Genomic DNA, 12,647 nt, shown 5'->3' with positions numbered 1-12,647 from the left:
GAGAGAGAGAGAGAGAGTTAATGATCGGGAAAAAAAAGGAGAAAAAAAGTTAAATTAGGGTGAGGGTATTGACGTCATTTTATTAGAATTCATTGGAATGGGGTTGGTAAAGAGATTTTCATTGAAATGGGCAATAAACCTTTAAAATTAGTACTAAAGTGTCATTTACTCTAATAAAGAATATGGTCCAAAACGTAATTAACTTAATTAACAAGAATCAACCGAATTGCTAGAATAAATAATAATATAAAATAAAAATAGTAATCAGCCTGCAGCAATGGGATTGAGCACATGTCCCATAAACAGCACTGTTCCAGCCCTGTCTTCCCTGATGAAGAACATGAATGGGTGATCCGCCACAAAGTCTTCTTTTCGAGGCTCCTCATCATCGCTATCACTACCCATTTCGTCACCATACTCTTCCTCATAAACAGTAGCAGCTGCAGCTGTTGCTCCATGTTCATCAACTTCAATCATGGATTCATGAACTATTTTCACATTGTCTAACAAATTTGCCTGTCCTAGTTTCTCCAGAATACCAGTAGCTTCAAACGCCGAAGAAAACTTAAACTTTGGAATCAAGAACTTACCCATGCCACTTCAACCCATTCTAGGATTGTACTGCTAAGATGACCATCTATGAAACCGGGCTCTGAACAAACTCTCGCAGCTAGAGCTGGCAGCCCATCTATTGCGTCTGGAAGAAGCAAGCACGTAGAGAAGCTTCCGCTTCGGCCGTAATGTTCATTATCTGATTGGTAAATAAGTTTCAAGACTTTAAAGCCGTCAAAAGCCTTAATAAGGTGGGAGTCACTGCTCGTCATAAAAGGTACTCCCTTGATTGTGTCCCCATTGAGGAGATGAAACTCATGATGATTCTCTTCTTCTGAGTACGTGTATGGTTCATAGAAGTCGTAATGCTCACTCCAAGAGCCTTTGAAGTATAAAGCACTTGCAAAGATGCGTCTTGTTAGGTCGGTGACTGAGTTTGGAGAAAGAATATCAGTGATGAGGCCTTGTGTCTCCTTCTCCACCCATGAGTTCACTTCCACTCTTACTTTCTCTGGGTTGGCCTTGAAATCGACTTCTTTAGGGTTGCCTTGTAAGACCTGCACGCAGCACGCCACCTCTTTGTAGGAATTGTCAGAGGTTTGGACATAAACCATTGGCCAAGTTCAAACATGGCCCTCCTTTGGCCGATCCGATCCGTCGGCTAGAACGCAAGTGATGAGATGGTAGGCGAGGGAGTTGAGGTCGTCCACGGACTTGGACTTGAGAAAAGAAAGAAACCGGTCCTGATCGGAACCACTTTTCCCGGCGGCTACTATGCTCAGGACGATGTAGATGGATAGCGGCGAGTACACCATGTTTGTGTTCTTGAACTCATCAGTTTGAAGGAGATGCTTCGTGATCTCCAGTCCGACGTTGGTTTGGTTGGTGATGGATTGTTTTAGAGCCTTTTTTGTTGTTTTTTGGTTTTCGTTTGCAGGTTCTATTGGGTTATTGAGATCCATTAGAGGAGCTCGAGCTTTAGGAAGAACGAAAGAAACCGGCCGGAGGTGATTATATATAGTAAGCAAGTCGCAAAAGGTAATCTTGCTTTAGGGTTTAGGACTTTAGGGTTTTGGAGGTGGAAGGCGGAGAGGTGAAAGGCGCCTTGTGATATATATTGCGGTGTGTCTATTAAACCTATTCTTCATGTTTGTTTTCTTGCAAGTCAAGATATCCAAGTTTGTGTTTTCGGAAGACTAAACTTCAGCATTAATAAGATAGTGACGAAGGAATAGGTCAATGGCCCCGAAGCCCGTCAACGTTATTGGTCGTGAGAATTTGGTCATAGAAACTTTATTTTATAATAGACTCTCATAATGGTCTATTGTAGTTTATTTAATTCATTAAGAGTATAATTATCTTTCTGTTGTTTAGTTTGGCTCTGGGAATTTAAAATCTGATTTTGTTAGTGGGAATAAAATTCTTAAAATTAGAGCTAGTGGGCATTGTCCCTTTTTCTTTTATAGATACAAGTTTGTAGTCCATTAACATGTTATAATTTTGTAGTAAGTCCTGTTTCTTAAACTTGACAGGATTGATGCATGGTTGTATGTATCTTGTATGATTCGAAAGACTTGCCTCTTTGACTTGTTTCTTAGAGACGATCGAGGATAAGTTTAATAGACAAACTCTTCTGCAATCAAGGGACCTTGTGTACGTTAGTGTATGTGGGAGCTGAATCTTCCTTTGATCTATTGTGTATGCTAGATCTTGACCTTATTATCATGTGTTGGGCGTTCATGTGTTGGGCGTTCGGTTATGAACTTAAGATGACTAAATTGTCATGGCGTGGCGTAAAATATGCAAGGACACCCCCCCTCTTATGTGGTGCAGAATCAATTTGCACAATGATGGTTCTTATTACAGTCCTGATCGATGAGCAGATGGAGTTGGAAAAGATGTGGTGACACGCCATTGATCGGAGCTGTGGTAATCTGGTCGATATCAGCTTCCAGAACTTTGGTATAGCGATGCACTTCTTGAGTATATCACTGACTGGTATGCATTAGAAATCATTATGTCAAGTCTTTTGGTTCATATATATGCATCAAAATGAAGTGTCTAGCATGTTGGAAACTTAGAATTAGTTCTGTGTACATTTTGTGTTAGTATCACTATATTGTCTGACATTGGTTTTCAAACTTTGCAACAGTTCACTTCGAATCAGACGTCTTATTTTGGACAGTTGCTCAGTAACTAACGAGGGATTAAGTAATTCAATCCATAATTTCCACTGCTGGAGCCTGGAGGACCTTGAAATTTCACCCAAAAACTCACACGAAAACTCTCTAATGATGCAAGTTCTATTGAACAGGCACTTGCCATGGCCGGAACAATGCCTGGTTCACGCCACCTCCAGCTTTTTGTGAATGCAGTGACCAGTGATTGCTTGGCCAACATCCTTGATATTTGTTCTCATCTCGAGTCGCTTGATCTGCGCAATTGTTCCAATCTTAAGTTGGGAGGAGATTTGGAGAGAAGATGTTCAAACACTTGAGGTTCGAGAGGATCATGATAACCAGCCTATGGGCCCATACATCATGCAGTATTTTTTTTTTTATTACTGCTCATAGGTACAGCTCTCTTGCCCAGGAACAAACTTTTTTTCTTTCTTGATGAGGATGCTCTCATGCAATCTGATGCGGAATTGATATGTAATTCAAGCATCAGAGATTAATAGTAATTGACTAGTTATATAGGAATTTCAGCCTGTAGAGACAAACTACCTTACAAGGTTTTAATACAGTTATACATATAGCTAGGTTAATAGTTTGGCTGTTTTCATGAGTACATAATTCTGCAAAAACCTTTACACTTTCATTCACCTCTGATCGAAGCAGTATAACCACCACCTCAGGCTTCCAAATATAACATCTGAACCCCATTCAGAAAGAATAATCCTTCAAGTCCGCCTTAGAATCATCCATGTCAATGTCAGCTGCACACTCATCTTCAGTAAGAGGAGGGAGTTGCCTGCTCTTGCGCCTCAAATTCTGCTTGTGCCACTCACTCTTGAAGTGATCCCTGAACAGCTTGGAATCGCCAAAAGATGCATTGCAAGTGCTGCATTTGCTTTGTTTTCCTTCCCCTGTGGTGGCCTTCACATTCCCAGTAGAGATGCTCTGTGCTTGCATTTTCTCACTCAGTTGAATTGCTGAATCAGATGAATCCTTCTTTGCCAAGTCAGAATCACTAGTTCCTTTCTTCTTTGATGATTCAGAATCAGCTGATTCAATGAGTGAGCGTGGTGGTTCATCCTCATATTCTTCGTGTTGATCAATAACTGTGTCACCCTCTGCATGCACAGAGAGAGCAAGAACTTCATACCTTCCATGCAGTGCCATCAACAAGCCCTCACAGTCCCGATACAAACCAGGGTCCAGTTCACAGATCTACAAAACAATAAAACGCATTAGGACCAGCAGATAGAATTCAAAACTACTCCCATGATGTTCACAGATCTATAAAACAATAAAATACATTAGGACCAGCAGATAGAATTCAAATCTACTCCCATGATGTGGGATGCATACATGCAACTTAGTTAAGACAAGCTTGAAAGAATCCCAGCAGTTTAGGAAATGACTTCCCATGTAAAGTAGCAAATTTCTTTCACTTACAATGGATAGCTGATTTCCTGTTGGATCTTTTGAAACAATGGAAGCATTCCAAGTTGTAAGCTTCTCCAGGAGTGCTGAGACTTCCTGCTCAGGAACCGTGAGTCGCAACCTCATGGGAGATCTTTTGATTGGGAACTGCTTCTGCAGCTCATGAATGACTTCAAGGGCCTGCAGAAAAATAGTATTAACCTTTAGCTATATGCAAAATGAAATTTAAATGTAGTACCTTTCAACTGATAAAAAACATGCAACTCTTAGATTTCATATTCTGAAATTTTCTTAGGATCAACACTCTCCAAATACATACATATATACTCCACAGATGACTACACAACCAACATAAAGCTAACAGACCCTTTCAGACTTCATCTCTACCATTAATGAAATCATATAGTATTCCATTTGGATAGCAGTGTAAACAACAGGGATAATTCACTACTTTAGTTCTTGCATAAGGTACAGAAGAGATCACAATAACTCACCTGCTTCTTTGAGCCACTGTGAGGATCCACATTAAAATGAATTTCGTGCATCAACCTCTCAATCAAACTGATAGTGTAAGGGCGCCGAGTCTCTGGATTATAGGTTTTCTGCATCACAATTGTGGCAATATCCCGAAACTGACTGGACAACTGAGATTCTCTCTCCTTCCCAGCGATCTGAAGCTCCCCTTTATCCAAGATCTATAACATAAAAAAGAAAAAACTCAAATCAATATTGTATTCACAAAACTAATCAAACCCTTAAGGCATACATTTTACTTGTCTGACCTCTAAACATATCTTGGTCTGATCATCCGACCCAAATGCAGCTACCAAATCCTTGGTCTTGGCAAGAACACCTTTGGAAACATTTGAGTACACCGTCTTTGACTGCAGCACCTCATCCAAATCTTTCTCTCTGCCTCAAAAGAAAACCATTAGCATCTTGTTTATACTCTTCCTACTCTATAAAATGCAACTTCCTCTGATGGAACTAAAATTAACACACTGCACATAAACTCTTCACAACTTACTCAGCATTCAATTATTTTATACATCCTCTTCTTTAGATACTTTCTTTTCTCACTGTATAAATTATCAACACATTGCTCATAAACACCTCAGTCTCCACACAGATTATACTCCAAATGATCAATCACAAGTAATTCGGCAGCATTCGATTACTTAGATACATAAAATCTCCATAATCTTCAGCAAAATGCACTAAACAACAGCAAAGTTCAGTCTCCACACAGATTTATACTCCAAACTATCAATCACAAGTAACTCAGCGGCGTTAGATTACTCGGATACATAAAATCTCCATAATCATGAGCAATATGCACTAAGAAACAGCAAAATCCATATCAAACTGAAATTATGTTAACCTAATTCACGAAAATTAAACTGAAAGAGCATAGCAGTGTATCGAAACCTCTAGAAAGAAAGAAACTAGGGTTTAGAAAGAGAGAGCTTACACGCCGGAGCGCCAGGAGAGGGCCTTGTTCTTGTAGCAAGCGATTTCGAAGCGATTGCCGCGCTTCTTGAGACGAACCACCGCCACGTTTGTCAGCCTCTTCTGCCCTATCGGCTGCTGCACCACTGACCTACCACCTCCCTTGTTACCTCCCCTGTTCATCATCTTGCCCTACTCTCTCGTTCTCTCTCTCTCTCTCTCTCAAACTTTGGAAATGTTTTGGTGGCACAAGAAACCCTATAAACAAAAAGGAAAAAGCTCCCTCTCAAGCCCTTTCTGGTAATTTCACCAACCGGGTCACCGGGTCCCGATTCGGGTCGGCCCAAATTAGATTCAAGAAGAGGGTTTATGCATCTTCTTCATTTTGAGCTTCTTCTTCAGAGAGAGAGAGAGAGTGAGCATGCCTTCGTCGCACAGTAAACGCGAAGAAGAAGAAGATATAGCTCCCGAGGAAGACGACTCAAACAGAGACGAAGCCAATGCCAAAACCTCCAATTTCTACGACGTTTACGGCCCTCAAGTAACTCTCTCTCTTTCTCAGTTTTTGTTTATTTTTCTGTAATTCAATCAATTCGTTATTAGGCTTACTATGAATTCATCGCGATAAAATTTGAAATGCTAGGTTTTTGTTTCTGCAACTTGAAAGCTACTTGGATTCGATTTTCGGTTGCAAGTGTTAACTATAATATGCATTGGTGTATAGAACCTTGAGTTTGATCGTTATTATTGTGAGCTCTAGTGCATTTGTGTTTGATGTTGTATGCCTTTTCTGCAGGCTAAAGCAGGTGTGGAGTTCAAGACTCCAGAAGCTAGCTCTACTCTGAATTTCGAAGTATGTTTTTAAGTACTTTATCTCTCTATTTTTTGTGAGAGGGTGGTTTAAAACCTGATTCCAAGTTGATTTTTTATAAATTGAGAAACGAAAGAATGAATGGAGTTTGTGTTGCGATGCAGGAAGTTCAACAACTAGTGACGTGGGTGCTTGCTGATGGATTCATGCCGTCTTGGGTTTTTGTTAAGGTAATTGATGCACTGGTAATTTTTCCTGTAATTTTGATCATTCCACTATATGCATGATAGCTTCCAATAAACTGTATTCAGTTGTATTGCCGAAAAATAGGATAATGTATGTTTTTCTGTTCATACTAAAACTGATGTATTCAATTGATAGGACATAGATGATTCTTAGTCATCCCGTCATATAGGTGGAAAACTCACTAAGCTGTGAAACATTACCCTGCCTTGTATACTTAAATATCTCTGTTATTTGTTTGAGCCGTGGTTGATGACAAGCCTACAGTAGAAAGTAACACAAATTCTTGAAGTTAATTATACAGTGCTCTTTACTTTTTTCAGAACAAGCCCCTCATCCCCAAAGTGGTTATGCTTTATGTTCCAGGCCTGGATGCAGCTCTATATTTATCGCAGCATCGACTATTTAAGGGTCTCGAAAAATGCTGTGGCAAACCTAGGCCAGTTTTAGCACTCAGGTGAGTGATAAATTTTCTTTGTTCCTGTGACTTTCGAAGACTTATTTACCTATTTCCTGTGCTATGCAGTTGTTACTGATTTCTTCTCTTCTTTTCAAATCTATGCCAGATATATGTCGCATGAAAATCAGACAATTGATGCGCTCCTCACAAGCAAACTAAAAAGAAAGAGGGAAGAAAGTGATCCAGCTAGAACAAAATCCAACCCGGAAAATCAACATGGTTTATAACTCGTTCTTTCATTGACATTCATACTGAGTTTCTGACCTTGTTCTCCTCTGCAATTTTTTTTAATGATACAGCTAAGAATTGGTTAGAGATCAGTAAAATTTTTCTAGGAGAATGCTTTTCCAACTTGTGTGAGTGGAGTTTGCAAGCGACAAGCACTTGAAACACAAAAGGGTTTCCAAGGTTTCAGTAATATGCATGAACTGAAAATAGACTGCATATCAGGTTTCCTAGTTGTTGCATTGGTCTAGTTGCTATTTTGAGGTTTGATTTATATCATCTGATTGAGTTCAATATTTGCTATTATCATCTTTTGTTCACTCAATTAAGTAATTTTCTCACTCAAATCATGCATGTTTTTTTCCCTGATTAGACCATGTTGTTAGTGGAATGTGCTAAATGTAATATCTGTTCATTTATATGCATTTTCATGAAACCATTGTCATTGTTTGTGGATCTTATACCAATAAATGTGGCTGTTGTACAGATGATCCATCCCCTGGGGAGCTTCTGAAAGATCTACCTTTCCCAATTACATTTTACACTCTTACAACAAAACAATTGGAAGACAATAATTATGTCCTCAATCAACCAGGTTACGTGATAATGCGATTTCGTTATTAAACTTTTATTTCTATTTAAGTTTAAGCTACTTTCTTAACAAAACAACTGAAGGGGATGAATATTGCTTCAATTTAATGCAGGTTTTCTTTCTACTCTTCCTGCTCCTTCTGGATCATCTCCTAATGAAATGTTAGCACTTGATTGTGAGATGGTAAATCCTTCAACATTAATGTTTAAAGACAAGGACATGTTTAGTTTATTTCAATAAAGTATCAGAAAACTGTTGGCTTGTAGGGAAGTTCAATGTTGAAGCACATCTTTTCCATTTATCTATACTCATTAGCTGATTGATGTATAGGGTGTTATTCCACCAGTAAAGATTCCGCTTTTGTACTGTGATACACAACACTGCTTTGTTTTCTGTAGTTACTTGAATTAGTTCTTCTGTTCTGCTTGATATGGAATCTTAAATTTTATTTTGTGTGAACCATTGAACATGATCATGGCAATGGGGTTTAGCTTTTCTTTAAAGTTATGATAGTATATATTTATTTCAACATATTATAGATGTATAGTATCATAATATTATTGAGATTTCCTGTATCCATGTATCCCATATCCGTGTGTAGTAGCTTTTTTATTGTTGAGTGGTCTTTTGTGTAATCAAGTATCAGTTATCATGTAGTCGATAACTACTGACTTCGATTTGGTTGCATGAATTTTGAAATATAAATGATATCGGAACAAAAGAAATAGATGGAAACAACAACAGTCTTTCACCCAGGTGTAGCTTTGTTAGTTATTCTAGTTTTTTAAAATTGTTCTTGTATATGGGTTTTTCTGTTTGTCCTTTTCTTCCCTTATAGTGTCTATAAAATTTAAAATTCAAGCTCTTCGTCTGTGATCTTTCAGGGTAACTTAATTGTGTTTGGTTGGTCCTCCTTTCTTTTGAGGGTTTTTTCTTCTTTTTCGAGAGTCACATTATGGAAGTGATAGTAGAGGCTTGTGGGATATATACTTATTGTCTTCAAAAAGGGGAAGGATATTATATCGGAAAAGCGATAAGAATTAGCGACTTAGTATTGTATGACACCTTTTTTGATAGGAAATACAGAGTGCTGGTAGGTAATGGTTCATGGGAGGTCACATACTTATATTGGAGCTCTAATTTCAAAATCCCAAGCTTCATCTGTTACATTCATAAAGTTTATCTCTGCTTTAATTGGAATTATGTTTTCAAATATCTTGGTCTTAGTGTTCTCGTGTTATCTTGGTTTTAATTTCTCAGTGTATCACAGAAGAGGGGTTTGAGCTAACAAGAGCCACGCTGGTGACTATAAAAGGAGAGGTAAGTCCCTCATTTAATCAAAGGAATTGGTGTTTAATGTGATTTGATTCAAGAGTTTCATGCCTTTTATTCTTCCTAAACTTAAAATTTACATAAGTGTCAGTGGGGAGTGGTGGTCTGGTGGAAGGGTGTGGGAAGGAGGGGCCAAGTCAACTTTCCTAGAAGTGGTCCTTTCAATAGCAACTAGAAATATAGGACCATGTAAAAGCATTACTTTTAACCATGGGGGTTACAAGAAACTAATACCGGACTAGGCCAATGCTCAGGGTCATCAGTGAATTTTACTCTCTGTTTCGGTTGTTGGTTGAATACATAAATTTCTGTGGCTTGTTATCAGTGTATTAAGCTGCTGCTGATTTGTTTGGATAGTGTTTTGTATATAGAGGTATCTGAGTCATTTGTATCCAGTTCTAAGTTACCGTGCAGGAGTTTCAAAGGAATCAATTTACAATGCATTCTTATTCCATAAAACTAATTAATCATTTGTGCATAAGAAGGTTTCGAATTGTAGAAACAAGGCAGTTTTCTCATATATCTGATATATCTACTCTTTTATCTCAGATATGTGGACATGCCTTGTTGTTAGTATGTTGATAGCATCTTGTTATGCTTTCTGGACTGAAGTATTAACTTAATTGTATCGCAAATCTCGCTTATAAGCTTTTTTGGATTCCTGGTATGACAATCAAGATCGTTTGTCTTCTAAAATTTTTACTGGGATATATTAATCTAGATTTGAATGATCTGAAATTTTCAATGTTATCGTAGTCTTAATTCTTTTTGTCTGTTATATGTAGGGATTTGTTTCTAGATATATTTTAACCATCCCCTTGATGATTTTCAGGTTATACTCGATAAATTGGTTAAACCTACAAATGCCATCAAAGATTATAACACCAGGTAAGTTTTCATTGAAGTTTTCATTAACCCTTTTATATAGTTGTGCAAGTCCTGAAACCATGTCCTGTAAACATGTTAACTTGAATAACATGCTTTTTTCTTTGTATGAATGTTGATTAGTGTGCCCCCCTCCTCTTCCTCCCCTCATTTTTTTCTGCACTGAAAGCCGAAATTTCTTATTAATTCATTGTTTCAGATATTCATATCCTTAAGAGTTCGACTCTCATTGCAGAAACGCATCTTAGCATATACTCATCCTTGCCTTTCTCCTAGTGATATGGTCTGACAGTCTCTTCTATTACATACATTATCCCCTAACTTAATTTTTAGAGAACTTGACATTTCTTTTATGTTAGTTATGGTTGGTTTTTTAGTGTTCTTTTGGTTATTTCATGCATCTAGTAGCTACCAGTAATAGGTAATTACAGGTCTACTGTTTGATTTAATGCAGTGTGAATGAGAATTTCTATTCAGTAAAGAAAAAAGGAAAATTTAATTAGATTGACAAGAGCCCTTCTGTGCAGGTATAGTGGAATCACACCTGAGATGTTAGACGGGGTGACTACAAGCCTCAAAGATATTCAGGTCCATTACTTGGTTCTTGCTTTTCATAATGTAGACATGCATGCATTCATGTACTTGCATGGATGTGGATTCACGTACTAGTGTGACTAATTTGATGATATAATGTTATATTCTGTTATAGCAGTTGCTTTTTTATATGCAGGAGGACTTCCTAAAGCAGGTTTACAAAGAGACTGTCCTAGTTGGACATTCGTTGGAGAATGACTTATTAGCATTAAAAATCAGTCACAATCTCGTGATTGATACAGCAGTATTGTACCAGCACCCTGGTCCGCGATCTTACAAAGCTGCTCTTAGAGTTCTTGCCAAGAGATATCTTAAAAAAGAGATACAGCAGTCAGGGAATGGTCATGACAGTACTGAAGATGCAAGAGCTGCTATGGAACTGGCGCTTTTAAAGATTAGACATGGTAAGTGACTTTCTTAAGCATATATTATACCATGGACTAGTGAATTTTATGGTGGGTGGAGATTGAGGGGTGTATACTTGGCCTGCCAAACAGTTTGAGATTTCTCTGAATTGCCATCATTAAGACCTTTTATTGCCCATGTCTACCCCACCACTTTTCCTAATTGCATATTTTGTTATGATGAGAATACATTTCCTTCCATTTTATGTAAAAAGTTAGAAAATCAAAACACAGTGTATCAACAGTGTATCTGAATTTGGCACCTTATCCAAAAAAAAATTTCTGTAATTGTAAAAAGCAGATAGATGTTTTTTGGTATTTTATGTCTGGTATTTTTTAAAATCATGTGTAATATTGTATATTTATGCTTCTTTGCTGGATCAGGACCTGACTTTGGTACAGGACCATCAGTTTTCCGGAAAAAGCTACTAAAAGTTTTGAGTGATAATGGAAAGACCACCTCTATCATTGATGATGTTGCAATTGTAAAGCGCTATGCCTCTGAATCATCCCATGCATTTCCTGTGGCCTCTGATGAGGAAGCTCTATCTAAAGCTGTAAAGGAGGTACACTGCAAATGCTGTATTCACTATTTTTTTTGTATTCACATTTGCTACAAATGTGTACAGGTTTGTTCACCTCTGCTATTGGTTGTAGGCAAGGAATGAGAAAGTGCACTTTGTCTGGACTCAATTCTCAGAATTACATCGTTTTTTAAAGAATCAAGCAGAGGATGCTGAGAAATTAAATGCAAGACTTGCTCAGATGATAAGCATGCTTACATGCCATAAGAAGTCTGGAGATAAAAAAGGTATCAGATGGAGTTTGACTTCTGAACTAAAGGAAATTCTTATTTGCCTGGACACTAGAATACGTTCTCTTTATGCTGCACTGCCCACTAGTGCCATGCTTATCATTTGTACCGGTCATGGAGATATAGCAACTGTAGACAGGTACATACTACATTACACCTTAATAATGCATAATGTTCACTATTTCCTTCATGGATTCTTTTTCAGTGGCCTTTAGGTTATGAGTCTGGCTTCCACCTTGTGGAACTGGAAGACACCGATCAGCTAGTTGTATTTTGTTTTTAGTTTGTACAGGCTTCTTATCATATTATGTAAATAGTCTGAAGTTTGATTGTTGCATGCCAAGTTAACTAATTGCAGTTGATTCATGTCTCACCCAGTTTATTTTTTCTGATAAAGATTAAACAAAATGCTTTCGGAACCTGTGGAAACCACGATGTGTCGGGATAGCATTGTAAAGGTTTTAGCGGAGCTCAAGGCCCAAGCTGAGGTAGCTTTATGTTTTGTGGGTGTGAAGTGAGTATCGTCGTCCCAAGTCCATTTTATAACCTTGTCGTTTATACGGTTTTGATAGTTTTGATGTAATAAACTCGTAGCTTGAACATATTTAACAATTTATGTAAAAGCTGTTTCAATATATCAAAAAAAATTAACCCATTTATACAGACTGCAATAGTTCA

The 12,647-nt window shown here is 37.8% G+C and overlaps 3 protein-coding genes across 3 annotated transcripts in view; 2 read left to right on the top strand and 1 right to left on the bottom strand.

Annotated features, from left to right (window-relative positions):
- Nucleotides 1–2,443, top strand: part of LOC101315195 (ABC transporter C family member 12-like) — a 15,015-nt gene extending 12,572 nt beyond the window's left edge. Inside the window, exon 27 of the mRNA XM_004290532.1 lies at nt 2,085–2,443. Coding sequence (XP_004290580.1) covers nt 2,085–2,116 — 32 coding nt within the window. The 3' untranslated portion in view covers nt 2,117–2,443. The remainder of the gene's footprint in view (nt 1–2,084) is intronic.
- A 712-nt stretch (nt 2,444–3,155) lies between these two features.
- Nucleotides 3,156–5,875, bottom strand: LOC101314905 (ribosome maturation protein SBDS-like). Its single transcript, XM_004290531.1, has 5 exons — nt 5,632–5,875; nt 4,943–5,072; nt 4,655–4,855; nt 4,173–4,340; nt 3,156–3,944 (listed from the first exon to the last, which is right to left on the bottom strand). Exons 1-5 carry the CDS (start codon nt 5,793–5,795, stop codon nt 3,438–3,440), a joined length of 1,170 nt encoding a protein of 389 aa, XP_004290579.1. The 5' UTR covers nt 5,796–5,875; the 3' UTR covers nt 3,156–3,437.
- A 136-nt stretch (nt 5,876–6,011) lies between these two features.
- On the top strand, nt 6,012–12,633 carry LOC101314619 (small RNA degrading nuclease 5-like). The gene is made up of 14 exons (XM_004290530.1): nt 6,012–6,150; nt 6,406–6,462; nt 6,585–6,650; nt 6,987–7,120; nt 7,230–7,342; nt 7,836–7,943; nt 8,053–8,123; nt 9,201–9,260; nt 10,105–10,160; nt 10,685–10,745; nt 10,888–11,155; nt 11,540–11,721; nt 11,813–12,108; nt 12,367–12,633. Exons 1-14 carry the CDS (start codon nt 6,031–6,033, stop codon nt 12,485–12,487), a joined length of 1,713 nt encoding a protein of 570 aa, XP_004290578.1. The 5' UTR covers nt 6,012–6,030; the 3' UTR covers nt 12,488–12,633.
- Nucleotides 12,634–12,647: the final 14 nt, after the last annotated feature.

The sequence above is a fragment of the Fragaria vesca genome, linkage group LG2 (genome assembly GCF_000184155.1).
Source record: "Fragaria vesca subsp. vesca linkage group LG2, FraVesHawaii_1.0, whole genome shotgun sequence".
Taxonomy (NCBI): domain Eukaryota; kingdom Viridiplantae; phylum Streptophyta; class Magnoliopsida; order Rosales; family Rosaceae; genus Fragaria; species Fragaria vesca.
Note: the sequence above shows the minus strand (reverse complement) of the source record. Positions and strands in the feature narration are given on the sequence as shown.

Coding starts and splice junctions, on each gene's coding strand:
- LOC101314905 (XM_004290531.1), bottom strand. CDS start 5,795: ATGATGAACAGGGGAGGTAACAAGGGAGGTGGTAGGTCAGTGGTGCAG. Junction 4,341..4,654: donor ACAGTGGCTCAAAGAAGCAG/GTGAGTTATTGT, acceptor ATTTTTCTGCAG/GCCCTTGAAGTCATTCATGA. Junction 3,945..4,172: donor CAGGAAATCAGCTATCCATT/GTAAGTGAAAGA, acceptor ATTGTTTTGTAG/ATCTGTGAACTGGACCCTGG.
- LOC101314619 (XM_004290530.1), top strand. CDS start 6,031: ATGCCTTCGTCGCACAGTAAACGCGAAGAAGAAGAAGATATAGCTCCC. Junction 8,124..9,200: donor TAGCACTTGATTGTGAGATG/GTAAATCCTTCA, acceptor TTAATTTCTCAG/TGTATCACAGAAGAGGGGTT. Junction 10,746..10,887: donor CAAGCCTCAAAGATATTCAG/GTCCATTACTTG, acceptor TTTTATATGCAG/GAGGACTTCCTAAAGCAGGT.